Raw genomic sequence first — 26,361 nt, 5'->3', positions numbered from 1 at the left:
TCCAAAACTTCTATTCACTCTCTGAAAGGCTGTCTCTCTTGACCATAAGATGAGGAAATAAAAATTATACATTAATTAATGCTCATGCTCCAATAAATGATGATAACAGGAAAAATCCTGACAAAGTGGAAGAGTACTGGGAACTCTTGGAAAACAAAACCCACAAAATTCCTACAGATCATGTCAGAGAGTTACTTGGAGACTTCAATGCACAAGATGGGAGAGAAAGAAGTTGTAAGAAGACTGTAGGAGTGTTCCCGGCACACAAAAGAACAAATAGAAATGGAATAAGGCTTGCAGAGCTACGCAAGGGTTTTAATCTCAAACTAATGTCTACCTACTGTAAAAAGCTGAGTAGAAAACAAAAACCTTGCGGTCTCCAAACCCTCACCTCAGGGAATTCCAAACTGACTCCGTAGCTATGTCTGCTAAGAACAAAAAGGAGATCCAAAATGTCAAGGTAAAAAAAGGAACCAACACTGAGAGTGATCATTACCTTACAACCATAAATTACAATGAGATTCACCCTCAAAATAGACAAAACAAGAGAACAAACAAGAGAACTCAATTTGATGTTGAAACGTTAAAAAAACATCTCGTACGTAAAAAAAAATTCAAAGAGAAGTTAGAAAAGGACAGTACAAAGAACAGGGTGGATCTGAGAACAAAAATAACTGAAGCTGCACAGGAACTATGCCTTCTGAATAGGGAAAAGAAGCATAGATGGTGGAATGAAGAAAGTGAAGAGGCCATAAATGAGAGACTGACACCTTGGAAAAGGTGACACTCCTCTAAAACTGATGGGAATTTTCACACTTTCAAGAAAGTGCGCAAAAACAAACTTCTAAAACTATAAGAAATGTGAAGAGAAAATATGAAAGAAGTCGGCTCATGCAAATTGAAGAAGATTTCCCTAAACATAATACAAGAAATGTTTACAAAATATTCAAAGAGGAAACAACAAAGCATCAACCACCCATTCTCGGTTTTAAAGTCAAAAATGGAAAAATCGGACTAAACAACAAAGACAATAGTGAAATTTTGGCACGTTATTTTGGAAAATTACTAAACTGCGAAGAACCTAAAGAAAGATTAGAATTCAGTCAACCACAAACAAAAGCTAAATCCTCGGACTCACCAGATGAGAAAGAAATGTATGACATCATCTGAATTCTGAAAAACAATAAGGCTGCAGGGGAAGATTTGATGGTTGCAGAATTGTGGAAAGCAGCAGGCAGTCAAGCAAGATAGGAATTGACAAACATAATAAAAGAAATCTGGCGAACGGAGAAAATCCCTGATGATTGGAAGAACACCCTGATACACCCATTATATAAGAAAGGTGACAAAACAGATGTGAACAATTACAGAGGAATCTCCCTAGTAGGCGTTACATATAAAATACTGTCAAAAGCTCTTCATAATAGAACTGAACCAATAATAGACAGACAAATTGGAGAATACCAAGGTGGGTTCAGAAAAGGCAGATCACCGAGCTTGATAGCTGCAGTCGCTTAAGTGCGGCCAGTATCCAGCATTCGGGAGGTAGTGGGTTTGAACCCCACTGTCGGCAGGCCTGAAGATGGTTTTCTGTGGTATCCCATTTCCACACAAGGCAAATGCTGGGGCTGTACCTTAATTAAGGCCATGGCCGGTTCATTCCTATTCCTAGCCCTTTCCTGTCCCATCGTCGCCATAAGACCTATCTGTAAATGCTTACAATATAGTGATTATTTTAATCCACCTATTCAGTACAAATTGGTTTTGTGTTGCTAGTTCATAATACTACAACACAAATTTACAGGGACATGTTTCGCTTTATTTACAAGCATCTTCAGCCTACATAATTGTCTCAAGGTTAAGACCTGTCACATTTGGATTGTTTTTACAAATTTTTTTGCTTGAGTATAAATCCATGTAAATCCTATGTAAAAAACATAGGAAATTATGTACACATTAAAAGTATGACAATATGAATTACAATGTTGAATTGAAGTAACCCTTAATTCTAAAATACATTGACGTCCAAAACATAGCAACTACAATTTAAAAATTTTTGGTTAAAATTGCTTTCACAATTACAATGTTGAATTGGAGTAACCCTTAATTCTAAAATACATTGACGTCCAAAACATAGTAACTACAATTTGAAAATTTGGCTAAAATAATTTTCACAATACTGTGGTTGATTGAATCAACTGTAATATGGCTTTAAATTTGAGTCATAAATATAAACTGAAGGTTAAAATATAGGAGCCATTTTTTTCTAAATTCCATTGATTACTGTGAGTAACGTAAGAAATACCACAAGACTTTGTAGCAGCAGTCAAAGGGATGCTTCACTCATTCTATTACCTCGAAAGAAACATAAACAGCTAATCAAGATTTGGATAGAAGCCCCCCCGCTTTAACTACATTTACATTAATACAATCTGCTACCAATGGATATTCAAGTCGCAATAAACAAGAACTAATTATTCTAATACCTTCACTGATCAAATCACCAAACTGCAGCAAGCCTCGAAAATTCTAGAAGCTGGTCTCCAACGGTTCCAAGATTTTAATTTTTAGAATATCATTTTGACTCAAATTACACATGGAGTCAAATCATAGTTGTTTTTAAATAATTGCATTGGAGAACACAATTATTAACCAAATTCTCAATATCGGAAGTTACTGTGTTCCAGAAATCAATGGATTTTAGAAAAAATGGCTCCTATATTTTAACCTTCAGTTTATATTTATGACTCAAATTTAAAGCCATATTACAGTTGATTCAATCAACCACAGCATTGTGAAAACAATTTTAGCCAAATTTTCAAATTGTAGTTACTATGATTTGGACGTCAATGTATTTTAGAATTAGGGGTTACTCCAATTCAACATTGTAATTGTGAAAACAATTTTAACCAAAAATATTTGAATTGTAGTTGCTATATTTTGGACGTCAATGTATTTTAGAATTAAGGGTTACTTCAATTCAACATTGTAATTCATATTGTCATACTTTTAATGTGTACATAATTTCCTATGTATTTTACATATTATTACTAAACATGGATTTATACTCAAGCAAAAAAAATTTGTAAAAACAATCCAAATACCTTGAGACAATTATGTAGGCTGAAGATGCTTGTAAATAAAGTGAATAATGTCCCTGTAAATTCGTGTTTAGTATTATGAACTAGCAACACAAAACCAATTTGTATTGAACAGGTGGATTAAAATAATCACTATATTGTAAGCATTTATAGCAAATTTCAATACGGGTCTAATCATGAGATTAGTTACATGTAATAAGACCTATCTGTGTCTGTGCAACGTAAAGCAAGTTATAAAATAAAGAAGGCAGATCATGTGCAGGACAGATTCTAAACCAGAAAACTATAATACGAGACAGGGTTACAAAGAACAAAAACTATGTCATCGTTTTTGTGGGCTTCAAAAAAGCGTACGATTCAGTAGACAGAATTTCGCCACTAAACATTTTAGAGGATTTTGGAGTTGCCTCAAAATCAACCAACATAATTAGCCAAACTCTGCCTGGAACAAAGTTCAGAGTGAAATTTATGGGAGAGATCTCAGATGAATCTGAAATTAAAACCAGCGTCTGTCAGGGAGGTGGGCTTTCCCGATTCTTTTCAATATCGTCCTGGAAAGGTAATAAGAGTATGGGAAGAAAGACTTAAAGAAAGGGAACTCCATTACGAGATAAGATTAAGTTCAAAGCACAAAGGGGATGGTGTAAACTGTTTGGCTTTTGCTGATGACACAGCAATCCTCTCTGAAAGTATAGAGACTGCCGTAAAGCAGATCAACCTTCTAAAAGAAATAAAAGGAAATGTTGGAATTCAGATATCTTTTGAGAAGTCTAAATTCATGTCAAATATTAGGGATTCACCCACAGCGCTAAATAGAGATTACGGGAAAATCAACAAGGTTAATAAATTTAAATACCTAGATGAAATAATTTAGGTTAATGGACTCGATAAGGAAGCAAACAGATCAAGAGCAAGAAAACTGGAACTAGCATACCAACTCACTAAAGATACCTACAATAAGAAGAATCTCTCAAGGAAAACTAAAATCAAACACTACAACACAGTAATCAGTACGCCACAGAATGCATGTTCTCTATGAAACTTGGTGAAATAGAAGAGATAGAGAAAAAGAAAGGAAAATATTAAGGAAAATTTGGGGACCATTGAAAACAAAGGAAGGAGAGTTTAGACATAGGAGGAATAAAGATCTATACAAGGATGAAGAAAATTAAAGGCTGTTAGAGTCAGAAAGAGGAGAATTACATTTCTTGGTCACATAATGAGGATGGATAACAGTAGATTGACAAAACGAGTGTTTAAACATGTTTACAAGAGCAAGAATGGCAACCAGAGGATCCAAGGAGTAAAAAAGGATATGACAGAGATTGGAATAACAGACGACACAACACAAGACAGAATAACTTTCAGAAGATTGATACAAAATTGCAGGGTTTCCAGAAGAAGGAAAAGAGGAAAGGTAACAATAACATCTGGACACAAGGGGGGAGGAAACAGAAAAGTGAAAGGATAAAGAACTATTGGAAGTCAAGAAAGAAGTATTAAGATGAATGCACAGGGTTACTTTCCGTGGTACTTAGATGGCCAAAATTGAAGAAAGAAAGAAAGAAGAAGAATGTTACTGGCTGTATATCACACTAACTACTTTTACGCTTTTCGTAGACAGGTGCCGGAATTTAGTCTCGCAGGAGTTCATTTACGTGTCAGTAAATCTACCAACACAAGGTTGACGTATATGAGCACCTTCAAATACCACCAGACTGAGCCAGGATCGAACCTGCCGAGTTGGGGTCAGAAAGCCAGCGCCTCAACCGTCCGAGCACTCAGCCCGGCAAGGAAGTATTATTGGACCTTTATGGTTTCTTATATATATATATATGATACGAGTAAAGAACTGGAATCAGAGATAAGGCTTTTGCGGATGATTATATTCTGTACAGAGTAATAAATAAGTTAATATATATCTGTATATATAAATTGTCACAGGTGTAGAATATATTGGAAGTGGAAAATATTTATTGAAGATTTTATTTGTAAACCTTGTTAAGTAGTACTTACTGTATGATCTGAAGTGTGGTGATAAAATATTTTATTTGTATTCCATGTAACTACCTAACCTGTACAGTGTAAATATTTTGGTAACATATGGTATTTGTAACAACTAGATTTCATTTCTATATTTACTGGAACTATCCAGAAAGTTGTAACTCGAATTTTTGAACAGGGTGTATTGGCCTTTGTTAGTTATGTATTCTAGAAAGTATGTTCTGACTGTTCTGGAAATGGAAGATTCGCGATCGTGCGTATCCGAGAAAATTATTTAAATTTCGCGACTGAAGTAGGAGTTGTGATTAGTGAATCTGGGTGGCGATAGGCGGGCTCCTGCGTTCTCATTGGCTACTCCAAGGCCAGGGTTTCCTTTTTAAAGAGAGCGAGGCAGCATTTCGTGGTCTGTCTAGATGTCCGTCTTCTACCTCTTGACTGTCCGAAATTTTGTCGTCTCGCTACCGGGATGGGCCACTTTAGGGTAAGCACTCTTGATTTCTGTTCCACCTTAAATTTCATATAACGTTCGCTTGCTTTTTCATATAGGAGTTTGCTCTAACCTCAAACAGACTCGCCACTCAATTATTTCGGATGCCTTAGTTTTTCAGCCGGGATTGCCTGTTTGTTTCCGAGGCATTCCCCCTTCCTTGTTTCAGTAAACATGTAAATTGTAGTTTTATGTATTTACCTTGGGGTTTTGCCTCTAGTAGTTCCGTGTCACTTGACGTATGCTAGTTTTCCTCTGCCCCGGATCAGAAGTGTTTTTGGGTGTGGGACCAAGTTGAACTGGCCTCTGCGCCAAGTTTAGATATTTCTGATTTTACCCTTTTTCAATTATGTTGTTCAGATATTTTGAAAGGTATGTTTAACTTCACTCTAAATTGTATTGTATGACTAGGGTTGTCATTAGATGTATGGTATTTGCGCGACTCTTAGAACTTATAGGAAGCTATTGTTAAGGAACATCCAATTTGTGTGTCTCAAGGAACGTGTAATTTGTAGTTCACAAGTTCGGTATGACTGAAATTGTTCGGAATTCGTTTGTAAAGTTTGTAAATAATATTTAGGTAAATAATATATTTTGAAAATCAAGGATCAGGGTTGATTTTCCGGAATCTGCAATCTAAGCCATCTCCATGCCCTGGTAGGTTCCCAGCTCCTTTCATGTTCCTGGGTTTTTATCGTCAAGTTGCCCCTACTGATATTTACCAGTGTTATCAGCGGAGTCTCGCGTAGTTCATCAGCTGTTTTCTTGTGTGTGTAGTGTCTTAGGTACCCTGTAACTGCACTTATTTTCCTCTCTTTACTGTGTTTGTTGTAGCCGCTGAAGTAACGGTTTCAAATTGGTAGCAGAGGTTACATAAATGATATGGAATCCGAGATAAGGTTCCTTGCGGATGATGTTATTCTGTATAGAGTAATAAATAAGTTACAAGATTGTGAGCAATTGCAAAATGACCTTGATAATGTTACGAGATGGACAGACGGCAATGGTGCGTTGATAAACAGAGTTAAAAGTCAGGTTATGAGTTTCACTAATAAGAAAAGTCCACTCAGTTTTAATTACTGTGTTGATGGGGTAAGAGTTCCTTATGAGGACCACTGTAAGTGCCTAGGTGTTAATATAAGGAAAGATCTTCATTGGGGTAATCACATAAATGGGATTGTAAATAAAGGGTACAGATTTCTGCACATGGTTATGGGGGTATTTAGGGGTTGTAGGAAGAATGTAAAGGAGAAGGCATAGAAGTCTCTGGCAAGACCCCAACTATAGTATGGTTCCAGTGTATGGGACCCTTACCAGGATTACTTGATTCGAGAAATGGAAAAAATCCGAAGAAAAAAAGCTTGATTTGTTCTGGGTTACTTCTGACAAAACAGTAGTGTTACAAAAATTTTCCAAAGTTTGGGCTGGGAAGATTTTGGAGAAAGGAGGCGAGCTGCTCGACTAAGTGGTATGGGTTTTTTTTTTTTTTTCCTAGGGGCTTTACGTCGCACCGACACGGATAGGTCTTATGGCGAAAGTGGTATGTTAAGAACTAGTATTAGGTTTAATGGTCCACCCAATCAATACATTTGAAGTGACTGGGTGGACCATTAAGCACAATACTAGTTCTTAATTAAGCTGTATCAATACGGACCGATATGATGAAGTTTGTAAATTCAAACATTCCGAACTGTCAGGGGAGAGATGGCGTGGAATGACATTAGTAGACGAATAAGTTTGAGTGGTGTCTTTAAAAGTAGGAAAGATCACAATATGAGGATAAAGTTGTAATTCAAGAGGATAAATTGGGGCAAATATTCATTTGTAAGAAGGGGTTAGTGATTGGAATAACTTACCAAGGGAGATGTTCAACAAATTTCCAATTTCTTTACAATAATTTAAGAAAAGGCTAGGAAAACAAGAGCCAGAGAATCTGCTACCTAGGCGACTGCCCTAAATGCAGATCGGTAGTGACTGATTTGATTACATATTATAAAAGTTCCCATTAACCTCACTAGAGCCATTCGCACCGACATAGTTCTGAAAATATGATTCATCAATAAACAGCATTCTCTACATACTGACCAGAACAGCCACTAATTGGTGAACGGTTGTCATTCATAATAAAGTACAATTGTGTGCGCACATGTGTGTGTGAGTATGTGCACGTACAAATTGGTTCATCCTTGACTAAATTATTTGAATAAAACCATCAGTGTTTTATTCATAATAAAAGTAGTGTTACAACATGGATCAGACTCCATGGGTAACACATTATTGTAATCTACATGACTCAGCAGACCTGATGCTGCTGGTTGTGACCACCATTGGGAGCATTCCAGAATATTTGTGTTTAGCAAGTACATCTATCTATATATATAAAATAAGAGTTTTGTCTGTACATTGCTCAGAATTTGAAAAGAATGGTATTTCTGTATCGATCATGTCCACAGTAACAAGAAAATGCAGTTTTTACTTTTCCGTAATTTCTGTCTGTCTGTCTGTCTGTCTGTCTGTCTGTCTGTCTGTATGTATGTACACGCATCACGAGAAAACGGCTGAAGAAAATTTAATAAAAATCGGTATGTAGAGTCGGGGGGTGAGCCGCTACAATCTAGGCTATAAATTATTTTATTCACACTGAGTGAAATGGTACTTTAGGAGAAGGCCTAAAATTCAATTCTCAAATATTTATATTATTAGTGGCCATATCGATAAATACTACATAACTAAAGTTATATAGAATTACATTTCTGATCATTTACATCTTATGCATTTTTACCGTACCGGCTATGATAACACAGATATTCATGAATTTGGATTTTTGTTGCTAAGTCCATATCAACGCCAAGCCCCGACAAAATGGGTAAACAGAATTTAATGAAAATCGGTATATAGAGTCGGGGAATAAGAAAATACAGTTTAAGCTATAAACAATGTTATTCATCCTGAGTGAAATGGTAGCTTAGGGGAAGGCACCTAAAATTTAATTTTTAAATACCTACATTCTTGGTCCTGTGGAAAAGTACTACATAACAAAAGTTATAAAGAATATAATTTTGGATCATTTATGTTTTATTCAGTTTTACCGTACCGACTATGATAAGAGTGGTATTTCAGAACCCGAATAATGTGAAGGCCTACAATATCGAAAGCGCGTAACATAGATCAACAATAACATTACACTGACCGTTGTTTGTTGTAATGTTCTTTGTCTCTTATGCTGACATTCAACTCCAATAGATGGGATTAGTGCTGCGTACCGAGTATACCAGCCTAACTGAATATTGGCGGGAAATAGCTGAGGAGTTAGATAACTTTCTTCTTTAGCATGCCAATCCTCTGGTTCATACATTTTCTGATACTGCTGGTACGTAACACACCGGTTCATCATAGTATGCCAGCTATTCGATACCTACTCTGACGCGCTGTTTTGAATGAGCAGTGTGCGCACTTAAGTCAGAGGCTCAGTTAGTAGTAGTAGTAGTAGTAGTAGTAGTAGTAGTAGTAGTAGTAGTAGTATGAACTGGTCTGTAATTACAATTTAGCCCTATTCCAAATTATGGTACCACAATTCACTAAATAACTCAAAATTCAACCCTGAAAAGAGCCGGTTTTTTAGGAAAAGCTTCTTCCTCTTCACATTCATTAAATCTACATAAATTTTATTCCAAATTAGCAGCGAGGATGTGGTTTCTTCTCTGGCTTGGAGGAAAAATTACCTCCATGGCAGATAGTTCTTTCCCTCGCCAGTGTAGTGAATTGAGATTTTCCGACTCATCGGGTACTCCCAGGAAACAGATAAGTAAACGGGCATAGTTTTTGCCCTGGGACTATCCACTATCCCCTCCTCACCCCCCACCCCCCACCGCCGAAAAAAAAAGGACGAAGATTGTTCACGGATGTCTGCGTTTTGGTCATTCCAGCTCTGTAGCTTTGGACTGTTAGTTCGGCAGAATAGTACTGTTCGTTAAAAGTGAGAAAATGTGTGGTTTTCCATTTGATCGAATATTTCATATGAAGACATTGCTTTTAATCGCGCCATTCCTACTGACGTCATTGTAATGACCCATGTTCATTTCAGTTGGGAAAACCACTAAGAGAGTCTTTCTGAGAATCTATAAAAGCAGGCGGAGAGTGAGTGTCTGCCATTATAATGAAAACTCCCCAAACTGATTGTGACTGACTGTAGGCAAGCTGGCCTACCATTACTATGAAAATGTTCTAACCCAGTCTTCAAATGAGAAAAGACGTTGGTGACTTTCCCGTCGTGCTTCTAGGGCAACTTTAAGAGCTATGCAACTTAATACAATCTTGCTCACAACGTTTACACTACCTAACCTAGAATTCTGTATAAAATTTAGAATTCTGTAGCGAAGCACAGGTTCATCAGCTAGTAGACACATAAATCTTGGGGTTTCCTGAGACCACAAGTCACATAAAAATGGAAGGTCAGTTAGATGTGTTTTTGGAGATGGACATGATGAACAGAAGACCAGGAGATGACAATGAAGGCGATAGAAGAAAGCCAGAAGAAGGATGCAAGCCAGAATATGAAGAATAAGATGATGGAAGAAGGCCAGAAGACAACAGAGATGATGATGGAAGATCAGAAGGAGGTTGAAGATGGACAGACAAAGATCAACAAAGCATATTCTGCAGGTCGATGCTCTGCTCCAAGGAAGAGGGAGAACAACAATTTCCCTGCAAAAGGACCACTGTGGAGTTCGAGGGAAACTGGGGAAGTGATGCATGGATGGAAGCGCTTAGGGATGACAAGGCCACCAGACAGCTGGTCAAGTGGAAGGGTGCCCTTATTTTGAGGCTTGGATGGACCTCAGCAGTAACCTCAGCCATAAGTGATACTGCTCACAATGGGATTCGTTGGAGACCAGGGATGGATCGATGAAGCGTGTCTGGGAAAGCAGTGGCGGGAAGATGTTTTGAATGGTTGTCACGCAAGGTATGGTGGTGAAAATCTTGAAGGAAGTTCATAGCGAAGGTTCAGGATGACACCTGGGGTGAAGAAAACCTTGGAGAAAGTTCAATAGAGGTTCTACTGGGTGGGATGCCGAGCGGATATGGAAGACTTCTGCATGATAAGCAATGATACACATGGGTTGTGAAGTACAACAGGACCTACCTGCCCCGAATGACCAGTACTGCCTGGATCTGGCAGGGAAACTGGAGACTATACATGCCACTGTCTGGAAGACCACTGAGGATAGAAAGTGACTGAATAAAAGTATGATACCGGGCGAGTTGGCCGTGTGCGTAGAGGCGCTTGCATCCGGGAGATAGTAGGTTCGAATCCCACTATCGGCAGCCCTGAAGATGGTTTTCCATGGTTTCCCATTTTCACACCAGGCAAATGCTGGGGCTGTACCTTAATTAAGGCCACGGCCGCTTCCTTCCAACTCCTAGGCCTTTCCTATCCCATCGTCGCCATAAGACCTATCTGTGTCGGTGCGACGTAAAGCCCCTAGCAAAAAAAAAAAAAAAAAAAAGTATGATATGACAAATGAGCAAACGCTACCTGGTATAATGGGAACGATGTAGAGTGGCTGTTTAATTCTATAAGGAAGAGATGTTTTCTCTCAAGCTCCAAAAGGTGTGGGAAGGCCCCTACCTTGTTCTGAAGAGTATAAATGACATCATCTACTGCATACAGCAGAGCCTAAGATGAAGGTGGCGCATCTGGACTGATTGGCAGCTTACCAATCACCAACTGAAGAAAATAACTGATCAGGATGGTCAGCTTTCCGGGGAGATGGGAGCGGCTGCGGCAATGTTATGTGGTCATGCAACTAACAGCCCCTTGTAAAGACTACTCCAGTATTTACCAGAAGGGACGTGTCCAACTGGGGAGCTACCGATCTACGAAGTGTTATTACTCATTGTCAAATATAATTCTCTGCCCCCAGTGAATAATCTCATAAGTCATAAAATTAACTTATTTAGTTAAACCAACACCTCCTAGATAATAATGCCTCACAACAGCGCTGTGAAGTCACACTAAGGAGGCGATCGCAATCCAAAGAAAAGGTAAATATGTTGGAAGATAGTCCGCCTAGTCAATACAATTCATTTATTTACCTCTCACCTTAACATCTAGTACATGTTTCGAGAATATTATGCATTCTCTTCCTCAGCTAGTGGATTAAAATTCAGTATACAATAAGACCTGACTAAAATACGGGGGCCCCCACTAAAATTCAAAACAATGCGTATGACAATGTGACACTTAAAAATTTTGGATAGTACAAACATAGAATTAAAATCTCATTTTGTCAAGTACAATCGCACACAAACGTGATTTTAATACTTTTAGCTTGTGGAATAACTTATTTACCAACAAATAAAGTTTAAATTTTAAAGGACATGAATTATATTGCCGTTATTACCCTATCTTAGAGAGACTGTCATTAAAGATAAACTACACACTGTTTTAAATCATGGCAGCAATTTACAATGTTAACTTACTCTAGGCTGACTTGCTAACACACAGAACTGAAATTCACAAACATATTTCAATTTAAATAGGCACTGAATAGACAGTAAATGATTTTAAAACAAAAAGAGAATGCATAAAATTAGTTTAGGCCTAACATGTATACTGTACTACAAAAATATGATACACTAACTTAACATTTATTTACAGACTTCCATTTTGCGAAAATAACAAATTTTCTTAACTTGTATCGTTTTTTGTGCATGCAATGACTATTTTAATTTTGATTGAAGTAAGTTTATAATAGTAGTAAATTTAGATAGACACTGAGTTAATAATATTAAGAGGAGCATAACATTTACCTGGTCTGAAGGTAGGCCTAGGTCCAAATTATAACACAATGGCATTGAAGTTAATAAGATATACATCATCATATATCAAGCATGCTAGTAATGCAAAAAGACTTCAATACTTTTGCCTATTACATGAGTACTGTACATACCTATTTTGAGAAAATTACAGACTTTCTTGAATTTGTACAATGTTTTATGGATTCATTAGTTTTGTTCCTGCAGTAGTTATTTGTTATTCCAAATAATGTTATAATACAAATATTCTGAAGTGTGCTCCCTACATTCATTCCTGTGGTCTATATATTGATCAGCTGAGAGAACAATTTGCAGGGTCAACGCACTTACATACTTCTTATGGTTATGTAAGCTAAGAAATTTTCTCTCACTTTCCGGTCTCAACATCTTTTTTATGATGACATATTTGTATGTCACTAAGTGTACAGCTGTTTCTGAAGGATATTTCAAATTGCCCATATTGAGGCTGTCAATAACATTATGATGACTATTTCTAACAGTAACACCTTTCAAAACTAAGAAATCTGCACAGTAATTACAATTTAATTTCTTGAGAAGAAAAGGACAACAATGACCTGCTATGTATATTAAAACACTTGCAACACCAGGTGTGCTGTCAAGATCTGAGTCTGTTACAATGAGCTCGAATGTAAATGTTTGAAATGAGGAAACTGCACAATAATCATGATCTAACGGTATATCTTCATCAACAATATCGTTTACAACAATTTTCCTACTGTTAGAAATGGGCAGTTCAATTGAATTCATGATCCTAATTTTTTTCTCAATTTCAAACACCTGTCTAACGGAAACATCGTATTGGCCACCTGCAAGTTGCCTGTATTCACCAAATCGTGCCTCCAATGCATCTGTCTGAAACTTTCCAGGAAGAAATTATGACCATTTCAGTACTTCAGAACAAAACTCTGTTAGCTGTATAAGGCAGCGAGTTGTTTGAGTAAGAGCCCTATGCGTTTGACTAGACAATTTGCCACATTTCAGACCTAGATTATCTCAGTGATCTAACCACTGTACAAACTTCATTAAAAAACCCTTCCGTTCATCACCAGGTTTGTTGGTGAGAGGCTGTTGAAATTTATCATTAAGTCTTACACCTTTGAAAGGGGTCTTTACATTAACAATATGCCACCAGGTAGTCATTACTTTTAAAAATTCAGCTGTGCCCTCATGTGCTTTTCTCCTACAACTAGTAAAGCATTTACTAAATGGTCATTAAACAACTGACACACATATTTCACATTTTGTCTTTCAAAACTTGAAGGCCATAGAGCTTTGACAGTCAAACCATACCCATGCTTTACAAGGTCATTCCCTTCAGCCTCAAATAAGTCCCTTATAGCTTTGAAAGATGCAACTTTAACTTTAAAAAAATCATCAAAGTCAGGATACACAAATTCCAAACCATTAGTTTTTGGTTGAGCCAATTATTTCTGATGCATTTAAATAAATGCACAGTGTCAATGAGATAAAAAAGAGACTTGTTAGGATTTCCAGGATTACAATACTTAGTTTTAAGTTGAGGTGGATTTGAAAATTTTGATATTGCTTTGGTGTTGAGAGCATTATTATCGGTCACAACAGCCAGAACATTAAATCCCATAGATTCCAAACCAACAATAACCTTTGACATGATACTGTGTAAATCATCACCTGTTAAGTTGGACACAGGGAGAATATGAACTACTTCTTTCGTTGATGATAAAATGATCTGGATCACAAATACATGTGCCGATGTAGCAACATTGGTAGTGTTAGGACATGAGCCTACAATGTTCCCTCCCTTGAAGCCCATGTATGGTTTAATGTGAATTTCATCTACCATCGATGTTACAAATTTGTCATTCTGTTGAAAACCTTGAACTTTCTGTTTTATGTATTCCAGAAAATATGTAGGAATCTGTTCTAATATTGGGCTACCATTCAGACCGGAACATACTCTTTTCAAAGTATTAACATGTGGCAAAATTCAATTACTTTTATGTCTCATAAATTTGTAAGCATGAGGAGAAATCAGTTGGAAGATTGAATAAATAACAAGAAAATCATTATCATACTCCCTTTTGTGTTTAGGAACTAAGGAAAGTTTTAACTGTGATTTTATTAAATTAAACGTGGGGTCATCTTCCTCAGTGATCAATTCACCCACTAGGCCTAGAATTAACTTATTTGTTGTATCTTTCTGCACACTGTTACACAAATTCCCTGTAATGTAGCTATGGAATTTTGTAACTAAAGAATGTACTTCATTTGTGTTGGTAATTTTGTCTACATTAGAAAATTAGATACCAGTTGCTATGGAATGGGAGTGGGCATCTCGGACATATTCTGGGTCATGACCCTCCTTGTGCTCAGGCGGCTAGGACTATACAATCCACCGGTGGTCCATAACCCGTTAGAGGAGAGATCCTCACTTGGACTATGTGCAAGTAGGGCAGCATCCTGCTTCATGAATCGACCGACCTCAGAACATTTTAAGCAAGCCTCGGACCTATGGGAGTAACGGAGTCCCACCCCCATTTGACAGGCGAGGGACTCCTTGGAAACAACTTGGCGAACGAAATGGAATTCGATGGGGAGCTATCAATATTAATGGGGCTTATGGAAGAAAGAAAGTAGAACTGGCTGAGTCAGCAAGGAGGATGCATCTGGATGTGCTAGGAGTAAGTGATATTCGGGTAAGGGGAGATAACGAGGAAGAGATAGGAGATTATAAAGTGTACTTGACGGTTGTTAGAAAGGGTAGGGCTCTTTATCAGGAATACCATTGCACGGAACATAGTTTCTGTTACACACGTAAATGAGCGAATGATGTGGGTAGATTTGTCAGTTGGAGGAATTAGCACTAGAATTGTGTACGTGTATTCACCACGTGAGGGTGCAGATGAGGATGAAGTTGACAAGTTTTATGAAGCATTGAGTGACATCGTAGTCAGGGTAAACAGCAAGGATACAATAGTGCTAATGGGCGATTTCAATGCGAGAGTTGGGAATAGAACTGAAGGATACGAAAGGGTGACTGGTAAATGTGGGGAAGATATGGAAGCTAATGGGAATGGGAAGCGTTTGCTGGACTTCTGTGCTAGTATGGGTTTAGCTGTTACGAATACATTCTTCAAGCATAAGGCTATTCACCGCTACACATGGGAGGCTAGGGGTACCAGATCCATAATAGACTATATCTTAACAGACTTCGAATTCAGGAAATCTGTTAGGAATGTACAAGTTTTCCGGGGATTTTTCGATGATACAGACCACTATCTGATCTGTAGTGAACTAAGTATCTCTAGGCCTAAGGTAGAGAAAGTGAAATCTGTCTGCAAACAAATAAGGGTAGAAAATCTCCAGAACGAGGAAATTAGACGGAAGTACATGGATATGATTAGTGAGAAGTTTCGAACAGTAGACATTAAGCAGGTTCAGGATATAGGAAGTGAATGGGCGGCATACAGGGATGCTGTAGTAGAAACAGCCAGGGAATGCCTTGGAACAACTGTGTGTAAAGATGGGAAAAGGCGAACATCTTGGTGGAATGATGAAGTGAGAGCAGCTTGTAAACGCAAAAAGAAGGCTTATAAGAAATGGCTCCAAACAAGGGCCGAGGCAGATAGGGAGTTGTATGTAGATGAAAGAAACAGAGCGAAACAAATAATTGTTGAATCCAAAAAGAAGTCATGGGAAGATTTTGGTAACAACCTGGAAAGGCTAGTCAAGCAGCAGGGAAACCTTTCTGGACAGTAATAAAGAATCTTAGGAAGGGAGGGAAAAAGGAAATGAACAGTGTTTTGAGTAATACAGGTGAACTCATAATAGATCCCAGGGAATCACTGGAGAGGTGGAGGGAATATTTTGAACATCTTCTCACTGTAAAAGGAAATCATCCTGGTGGTGTTGTGAACAGCGAAGCCCAAGGGGAGGAGGAAAATTATGTTGGTGAAATTATGCTTGAGGAAGTGGAAAGGATAGTAAATAAACTCCATTGTCATACGGTAGCAGGAATAGATGAAATTAGACCTGAAATGGTGAAGTATAGTGGGAAGGCAGGGATGAAATGGCTTCATAGAGTAGTAAAATTAGCGTGGAGTGTTGGTAAGGTACCTTCAGATTGGGCAAAAGCAGTAATTGCCCCTATCTATAAGCAAGGGAACAGGAAGGATTGCAACAACTATCGAGGTATCTCACTGATGAGTATACCAGGCAAAGTATTCACTGGCATCTTGGAAGGGAGGGTGCGATCAGTCGTTGAAAGGAAGTTGGATGAAAACCAGTGTGGTTTCAGACCACAGAGAGGCTGTCAGGATCAGATTTTCAGTATGCGCCAGGTAATTGAAAAATGCTACGAGAGGAATTGGCATTTGTGTTTATGTTTCGTAGATCTAGAGAAAGCATATGACAGGGTACCGAGGGAAAAGATGTTCGCCATACTGGGAGACTATGGAATTAAAGGCAGATTATTAAAAGCAATCAAAGGCATTTATGTTGACAATTGGGCTTCAGTGAGAATTGATGGTAGAATGAGTTCTTGGTTCAGGGTACTTACAGGGGTTAGACAAGGCTGTAATCTTTCACCTTTGCTGTTTGTAGTTTACATGGATCATCTACTGAAAGGTATAAAATGGCAGGGAGGGATTCAATTAGGTGGAAATGTAGTAAGCAGTCTGGCCTATGCTGACGACTTGGTCTTAATGGCAGATTGTGCCAAAAGCCTACAGTCTAATATCGTGGAACTTGAAAATAGGTGCAATGAGTATGGTATGAAAATTAGCCTCTCGAAGACTAAATTGATGTCAGTAGGTAAGAAATTCAACAGAATTGAATGTCAGATTGGTGATACTAAGCTAGAACAGGTTGATAATTTCAAGTATTTAGGTTGTGTGTTCTCCCAGGATGGTAATATAGTAAGTGAGATTGAATCAAGGTGCCGTAAAGCTAATGCAGTGAGCTCGCAGCTGCGATCGACTGTATTCTGTAAGAAGGAAGTCAGCTCCCAGACGAAACTATCTTTACATCGGTCTGTTTTCAGACCAACTTTGCTTTACGGGAGCGACAGCTGGGTGGACTCAGGATATCTTATTCATCAGTTAGAAGTAACAGACATGAAAGTAGCGAGAATGATTGCTGGTACAAACAGGTGGGAACAATGGCAGGAGGGTACTCGGAATGAGGAAATAAAGGCTAATTTAGGAATGAACTCGATGGATGAAGCTGTACGCATTAACCGGCTTCGGTGGTGGGGTCATGTGAGGCGATTGGAGGAGGATAGGTTACCTAGGAGAATAATGGACTCTGCTATGGAGGGTAAGAGAAGTAGAGGGAGACCTAGACGACGATGGTTAGACTCGGTTTCTAACGATTTAAAGATAAGAGGTATAGAACTAAATGAGGCCACAACACTAGTTGCAAATCGAGGATTGTGGCGACGTTTAGTAAATTCACAGAGGCTTGCAGACTGAACGCTGAAAGGCATAACAGTCTATAATGATAATGTATGTATGTAGAAAATTTACACTGTAATAAAACCCCTTTAGAACACACTTTTGAGGTCATGTCCTCTTCAATTATTATATATGCTATGCAATGTGGTTGCTTTAATGTATCCATGTACAGAAAAATTACTTGCATTTCCTTCACCACAGTACACCAACCATCAGGTAACATCAACATGTTTGTTTTACTTTTCAGTTCTGTTAGATTGTGGACTGAAATTCTGTCTGTGTATGAGACATGACTTTTGATACTATCTTCAATTGCTCTGTTTATTGATTCCCTCTCTATTCTAATTCTCTTTTTGTCTGGTTCTTCTCTTGAACTGGCAGAATGTGAAGATAAATATGATGGACAGTTGGGAAAGATACAGGGGACTGGATTCTCTGACAGTGGTGGTCTTGGAAGAGGAGCAGTTAAAGTTTTTCCTGTCTTTGAATCAGTAGCAGTTACTTCCCACTAGTGATGAGTTGCGACTGAAATCGCGAAGAGTCGATTCCATATGCCTAGGGAATCGATTCCGAGGAACTAGTAGCACCATCTATGATGCAGATGCGTAAACACGTGCAGCACGAATGTTTTCTGTAAAAACTGAGTTCATTTTGGTATAACCAGGTCACTTTACAAACCATGCCTGCTCTCATTGTAGCATCCTGGAGTTATATACTCTAATGCGAGTGTAATTTGATCAGAACATATGATTCTCTGTTTGAAACTAATAAAATTGCATGGATTGTAAACAAATCAATACTTGTATGGGGATTATGACATAATAACACAACTATTTCAAAAAATACAATTGTACTAAAGAGACAACTTTAACCAATGTTAAGCTGTGATGAAAAAAATTAAAAAATATTGGGCTGATGACCTTCGATGTTAGGCCCCTTAAAATGACAAGCAAGCAAAACAAAAATAGTAATTATGACAGTTTCTCATAATAATATTTAGCAGTAGGATGAAATTTCTTCTTCTCCTCCTTCGTTTTCTACCAGTTTTCCCACATCTGTGGGGTCGTGGGTGCGAACTGAATAGCACATGTTGATTTGGCCCGGTTTTACAACCGGATGCCCTTCCTGACGCCAACCCTGTACGGAGGGATGTAATCACTGTTGCGTGTTTCTGTGGTGGTTGGTTGTTTGGTAGTATAGAATGTTGTCTGAATATGAAGAGGAAAATGTTGGGACAAACACAAACACCCAGTCCTCAGGCCAAAATAACTAATTAGAGGCGATTAAAATCCCCACCCTGCCGGGAATCGAACTCGGTACCCTCTGAACCGAAGACCTCAGCGCTGACCATCCAACCAATGAGTCGGACAGTAACACGAAATGTTTATTGCAAGTTAAATGTAACGGAAGACAGGTATGCTACGAAACATGTTGTGTACTTATTAAAATGTGACTTAATTCCACAGACTTTATACGTTTATACCAGCAATGTTTGAAAACCACATTAGAAAAATGCAGTATAAGCATAAATAATTTCGTTTGCTACACCCAGTGTCGAAATGTGTAATGTGATTTCCAGGCTATCAGGATAAAGGGTTATTTCATTATTATGTGGCATAATTCAATCGTGACAACCAATAAGACATTTCCCTGTATACAAAATAAACAGTAAATATTGCACGTTCAAATTTGCCCCACTTATATACGGAAGACTCATTCTAGTGAGTGCGCCCAGCACACCCTGGTGACGTCATCGGGAACCGATTCCTCGCATGCGACATTGAGCGCGATCGCGGAGTCGTAGGAACCGATTCTCGCAATTCTAGGAGTCATTCGCGCCCATCACTACTTCCCACAAAACATCACTAGATTTGAAATGTCTGTGGCATACCTATAAAATAAGATACCACTGTGAGCCAACTTCATGCATTTACAGAGTGAATAGGCCTACATATGTAGGCATGTAGTTTAATGTGTATAATAAATCTAATTCGAGTAATAATAATAATGTATCCTTTGATTGTAAGCTAACATAACCTCATATCTTACGATAGTAAACATACCTACACATCACCAGTTGCTGCGTGTAGTTTAATACCTAATAGGCCTATGTGCATTATGATTATGTTAGAATGTAAAAGTAACAGTTACTCACCACTGTGTAATTAGTAACTCGGTAATCTTGTCTTGGAATTGCACGTAACCATCTCTGCTGCATAACCTCAGCCTTCGGGAACTTAAACACATGCACTTTGTTATCATTATCGTAATTTCCCTTGCAGTTGGGCACACAACACTTTAGCACCATTGTACACAACGATTCGCAACTGGTACAATTAAAATAATTAAAACACTTCTACATAATTGCGCCGACACATGGCCACACTCATTGCTTTCTTAACACTGAGAAGGTTCAAGCTTGCCTCCCGGTGCTGACGTCACGGTAGACATCCGGAAGAGCTGTGAGGCCTTATTATCTAGGAGGTGTTGGTTAAACACAAAATCAGATATCTCAAAATGCAGATAAGTTCTTATACACATTCCCTGTATGCGACAAGGAGAAAGATCACTGTGTATCGGTTTATGCACGAATGTGGAGGATGTATAGGAGAATAAATTGGTGTATATATATATATATCTCATTTTTGCTAATGTGACTTATCAGCTTATTCACCGGGGTCAGAGAATTGTGTGTGAGTACTAATTGGGTCATCCTCGATTTAAGTAGTTCACTAAAACAGTCAAGTGTTCTATTCATTAAATTCCACACACATAATATTCATATCTTAACTTCAAGAGCTATTTCATTTCTAGTTAATATTTTCTAAAAGTGTAATTAAATTAATTACATAACTATATACTTACAGGTATATACAATTCAACAAACAGTGTTTCAAACACTTTGGTAAGCATTTGTACTGTCTCTGATAATGCATTTTCTGAAGTGTGATGACGACATGTTTCAAATTCTTGTGAAGGTGAAGACACTTGCTTTACATCATCTGGAGGAGGCAGAATTGGAGAATTTAGACTCACAGACAAGCGGCATGCTCCTCTAGTAAGAATATTTCGAAGGGCAACATTTACTCCAACTTCTACACCACATTCAAGTCTGTAATCAAGCGCAGTTGAAATAACCGATGTCGTACTGACGGACGGCTGGCATGTAGGATCTTGCTTTGATTCAGCTTTTTTAACATCTAGGGCTTCATCTGAGTCTTCACCATCACCATCACTGTCATCTGATTCAAAAAGAGAATTACAATAAATAACCTTCATATATCCACCTATTCAATACAATTTTAATGCTGTTATATAATTACAACATATTAAATTTTACAGGACTAGTTTCAACGCATATTTGCATCATCTTCAGCTGTTATCGGAAAATAGGCAACTTTGTATATAAAATTCATGACGTATCCTAAAATGTATGGTGTGAAACACACAAAAATCTACAATAAAACCTAGACACATTAAAAACTATTATCACAAGTAAAAGACTTGCGAGTCAAACGTAATAAAAAGTTCCTTAGTTAAATGATATCCTTATGGACAAGCAATTATAGAGTCCTTAAATTTGATGGGCAATTTGCTTTATGAAATATTGTGATACTTTCAACTGCAGTGTGTTTAATGCAGAACCATCTTGAAAATTGTGAAGGTTTGCCAGATAGAATTTTCTGGAAAAAATCTTCTACGTCCTAGGCCTATGAGGTGGAAACATTTAATTGGCTTCTTAAGATGTTTGTAAAACTTATGTTTCTCAGTTCAATGTGGAACCTGTGAAAATACATGAAAACGCCATTAAGAGAAGGCAAGATATCATTCTTCTTGGCATGTTTCATTCCTACAACAGATATTATACTAATAAATGTAAAAGAAAGATAAATGCAAAAGCAAGAATAAATGATCAGTTGTAAGTGTAGAGCTAGAGGACTCCTACAAAATGCAATAGTATACTTCCACCAACTGTTAAATAGATAAAAATAAAACACATTTAACTCGGGAAATGAACTGATTAGGCCACAATAGCACAACTTTCAGCCAAGATTTTGTTTAGCACTCATAACTGTAAATCCACTGCATATTTTCCAGTGAATTTTTTTTTTTTTTTTTTTTTTTTTTTTAATGAACAAATCTGAACCAGTGTAAAGTCAAATATATTAATTCTTTCTTTGTCAATACATAACAACATTAGAAGCATGCACACTACATGCATGCATACTACACGGAGATTTACAATGCAATACATTAGACAAGGGCATTTCAATGGGTCAAATCCCCAATGAAAAAATGCAAGACTACATATAATGACTCAAAAACAGCAATACAGCAGTGATGAGGGCAGTTCCTGATGTCTTAATCTCAAATCAATGATGTACAGGGACACCAAAAACAAAGAAGTCTATAGGCATCATTACGGATCATAACCTACAACAGCTGCATAACAACAATATCAATAAGCCTCATTATGTCACCGAATGAACAGCCATTCGGTCTGAGAAAAATTAAAATATATGAAGAGCTAGTTCCGCTTTCTCAGAAGTAAACTATGATACTTTCAATAATGCCAAATGGCTTGGATTGAAATACACCCTTGCCCCATTGTTCAAACAGTACACTCGTTCACTATCACGTGGCTTTATATACCTATCCAGTGCAGAGGAGTAACTCATACTGCCACACTGCAGTACTGGAATTTCATTCCAAAGGAATTCTTATGTATCATGCTGGTAAATCCCCCAGCATGAGGCAGACATATTTTGAACATCTTGAATAGAACCTACTAATTTAGGTAGAGAAAGTCAGCACTTGACAGTCTCAGCCTCTAAACCCTGTGCCAGCAACTCTGAAATGCTTGGCAAGTAATGGGGTATGACATGACAGCCATAAAACTAACTTATGGTCAAAGGCTAGAGCATCTACTATAGGTAATGTGCATAAACAAGGTTCAGTAGGTGTGATAAATACAAAATACAAAGTTTACAGAAAATCTATGCAAACAGCGACAACCTTCAGGAAGGACTCTACACATCCACATACACATACATGCGCCACTTATTACAGTATGGTAGACCGAGCGTTAAAAATAGCGTTATCTAAAGAAAACCTAGAGAAAGAATTTAATACTATTTGTTTCCTTGCCAAATATAACGGATACAACTCCTCATTCATAGAATGAATTATTAACAAATGCAAACGTCAACCAAAGTCAACATAAAAAAAAAAAAAGAAAAAAAGATAAAACCCCACTGTATATTCCACTTTCACCTTCAATAAAAGCATATACATTATAGTCAAAGAAACACAACACCAAAATTTCATACAGAATTAACAACAGAAATACGGAAATAGTGCATAATTCTAAGTCAATAAACAAATCCAACATCTTTGCAAAGTCAGGCATCTATCGCTTTAAATCCAATAACTGTTTTTCTTCATATTTTGGGCAGACCGGAAGAAGTTTTAAAATTAGATATTTGGAGCACGTCAATGCCATCAAGTACAACAGGTTTTTGGCAATAAGCCAACACATTCATGACTCAAAACATAGTTTCAGCACTATAGATCAGGACTTGGAAATTCTTAAGAATATAAACAAAGGCCCCTTACTCGACGTTACAGAAAACTGTTTTATTCATCTGGACCAATTTTTCACCCCAATGTAAACTTTAATGAAATTTCAGAAAAACCTAACATCCTCTTCGATTTTTTTATCAAAGTCTTTAAAAGCATTAGCGATTGATCTTTTACGCTTTGCACAATACTATCTCGTGGTGCACGCTACCACCACATCGCCCCCTTGACCCGCCTTAAACACTGCCCTCCCACCCCTAATCCTTCCCCTTCTCCCTTTCCCACATATCTGACTTACCCATGCCTACACACGCTCAGTCTACATCTCCTCTCCACATAACAAACAACAAGCACGCTGAACAAGGTGAGTCCCATATTCCTGTACACACGGCCACAAATTTGTCTTGCCCCATTTTAATTTATTCATCTAATCAGTTTTCTTTCTTCTTTTTAGGTTACACTATCCACACTGAACTGTGACAATTTTAGTCCAACTAAGATCACATTCAATCCACCACTTATTATGTGCCGGTTGTAAATAGTTAATTATTAGAAGACCTTGTTAATCATATAGACTATTGGACTTGGACATATATCTCTACTGAAATCAACAGAGAAGTGGACTTTAATCTTACTTCAGCATTTTAATATGTACATCAAGATGTTAAACTCATATATTATCAACCCAATATTGAGTGCATAACATCATCAACAGTTTCACAACCATAAAAGAGTATTACACCTGCAATGCGTTGCAAAACACCACCATATATTTTACCTACCTTTCATTTTTAAGTGCGAAATTGTTGTTATATGGATTTTGTACCATATTGTACATATATGACTTTGCTGGCGGGATGTAGTGTTCACAGTGCACTATGTCTTTGGTATGGGCTAGAATAAATTTGTTACTTTCATTGACCTGCCTCAGTCTCATCCTTGGCTTTGACAATATGAAAGTGATCGAGGTATGAGCGATTCTAGTAATACCGTTCCTTATGCAGCCAGTCCCTGTTATGAATGATGTGAAAATATCACTCATAGGGTCGGTTGGTGCATGCATTTCAGTGGGCTTGGCAAACTGATATGTAATAGCAACTTCTGGCTTAGTGAGGAAAGAAACAGGAAACTACCTCACTCCACATTCCCCTAGTATGCCTCTTCAGTGACCACATAGGCTATCTATGACAGCTGTTGGTGGAGCTGTAGAGGATCAAACCAGCCTTCGGGCTGAATACCCAACATACATACATATACATGGAACACATATTGTTAATGGTAATATAATATGTTACTCGCCCAGTTTGCAATTTTAGGCTGAAGATGACTATCTTACGTGTCAAAACCGGTACTGTGAATAAATAGCATGTAGTAAACTAATATCTTACACAACATATATAGTATTGAATAGGTGGAACCTTCATTCAATTTTAACAATGGCATCCATCAAGAAGGAACTTGATCTGGGAGCAATCAACAGTGTCCCTGTAGGACAACAACACAGTGGATTAGGAGACAGAACACCGATATTCGACTCGTCCCAAGCGAATTCAAGATGTGCTACACGAACTTCTGGGCTGACGAGGACTCTTATGTACAGGTCGCACCTCTCCGACACACCTGCAGTAGTGGTGATCCCCAGACAGCACACGACGGACATCCTCGAGCAGTTCCACGACATCAATGAAGCCGGACAACCAGGAGGCGAAGAGACGAATCAGTCTATCCGACGAAGATTCCACTGGTCAACATGCGGAAGGACATCTTGGACTACTTGAAGGGGTGCTACATCTGTGCCTGCACCAAGGCGAGCAACAGGAAGGCAGATTCCAGTCAACGAGGAAGACGGCCGCATGTCCTTGGGAGGTCATAGCACTGGGCATGATGAGTCCTTACCCTAGAACACCATGGCATAAAACAAGACACCTAGTAATCACCAACCTCTTTACAAGATTGACTGAGGCCTTTCCGATACCTGAAGCCACGACGGGACGCATCACCAGCCTTCTACAAGATGAGGTATTCAGCTGCTACGGTTACCAACGGTGTGTTGTCAGACAACGGGAGTCAGTCCACATCAAGGAAGTGGCAACAAATGATGACAGAAAGGGGTGTGGAGCACTTGACCACCCCTATCTACATCCCAAGGGTCAATCCAACGGAATGAGGGAACCAGGAGCTGAAAGGATGCTACAGGTCCACCTGATGCACAAAGAACATCGACTGTGGAACCGTCAGATACCGCAGTCACTCTTTGCCCTGCGACGATGCATCAACCATTTCAACGGCTATTCCGCAGGGTAGCTGTTCCTTGGTCGACAGCTATATGGCACCGGAGATTGGGAGATTCGTCCACCACCCACTTCTGGTCAAGATGATGCAGCTGTTTCCCTTGCAGAGTGGCAGCAGCAGCAGCAGCAGCAGGACAGCAATGAGAAGCAAGCTTTGGCCGAGAAGAGATCCTTTACGCAGGCCAAGGCTCAGAATGTCAAAGAGACCAAGATCTTCCTACCAGGCCAACAAGTACTGTGACGTAACCACCCAGTCAGTAATAAGATTGGAGGGTTTCACGCAGGTATCACACCTAAGTGGGTTGGTCCCGGCGAGGTGGATAAGCAGCTGTGCCATGAGGTCTACTTACTAAAGACCAACCCTCCTGTCAAGGTCCATGCACTGGAGTTGTGGTGAGTCACCCAACCGTTGTGCAGACAGAGTAAGCCTGGTACTACCACAGGTCCACCTGGAGGAAAGGCTACTAATGACACAGCTCAGTCTGGTCATGGGGAGAATGCATCGACTAACATCGAGGAAGAGGCAACCCCGACTCCTGACACGACACAATCCAGTCAAGAGGAGGAGAGCACATCAAGAGACGTTGAGGAAGAGAGAAGATACAATCTACAACAACGGCAAAGTC

The 26,361-nt window shown here is 38.5% G+C and overlaps 1 protein-coding gene across 1 annotated transcript in view; it reads right to left on the bottom strand.

Annotated features, from left to right (window-relative positions):
- Positions 1-26,361, bottom strand: part of Bruce (BIR repeat containing ubiquitin-conjugating enzyme) — a 1,406,664-nt gene that overhangs the window by 800,904 nt on the left and 579,399 nt on the right. The window contains exon 32 of the mRNA XM_068225988.1: positions 20,730-21,151. Within this exon, the coding sequence (XP_068082089.1) occupies positions 20,730-21,151 (422 nt within the window). The remainder of the gene's footprint in view (positions 1-20,729; positions 21,152-26,361) is intronic.

Source organism: Anabrus simplex, chromosome 2, assembly GCF_040414725.1.
Source record: "Anabrus simplex isolate iqAnaSimp1 chromosome 2, ASM4041472v1, whole genome shotgun sequence".
In the NCBI taxonomy this organism is placed as follows: Eukaryota; Metazoa; Arthropoda; class Insecta; order Orthoptera; family Tettigoniidae; genus Anabrus; species Anabrus simplex.
Note: the sequence above shows the minus strand (reverse complement) of the source record. Positions and strands in the feature narration are given on the sequence as shown.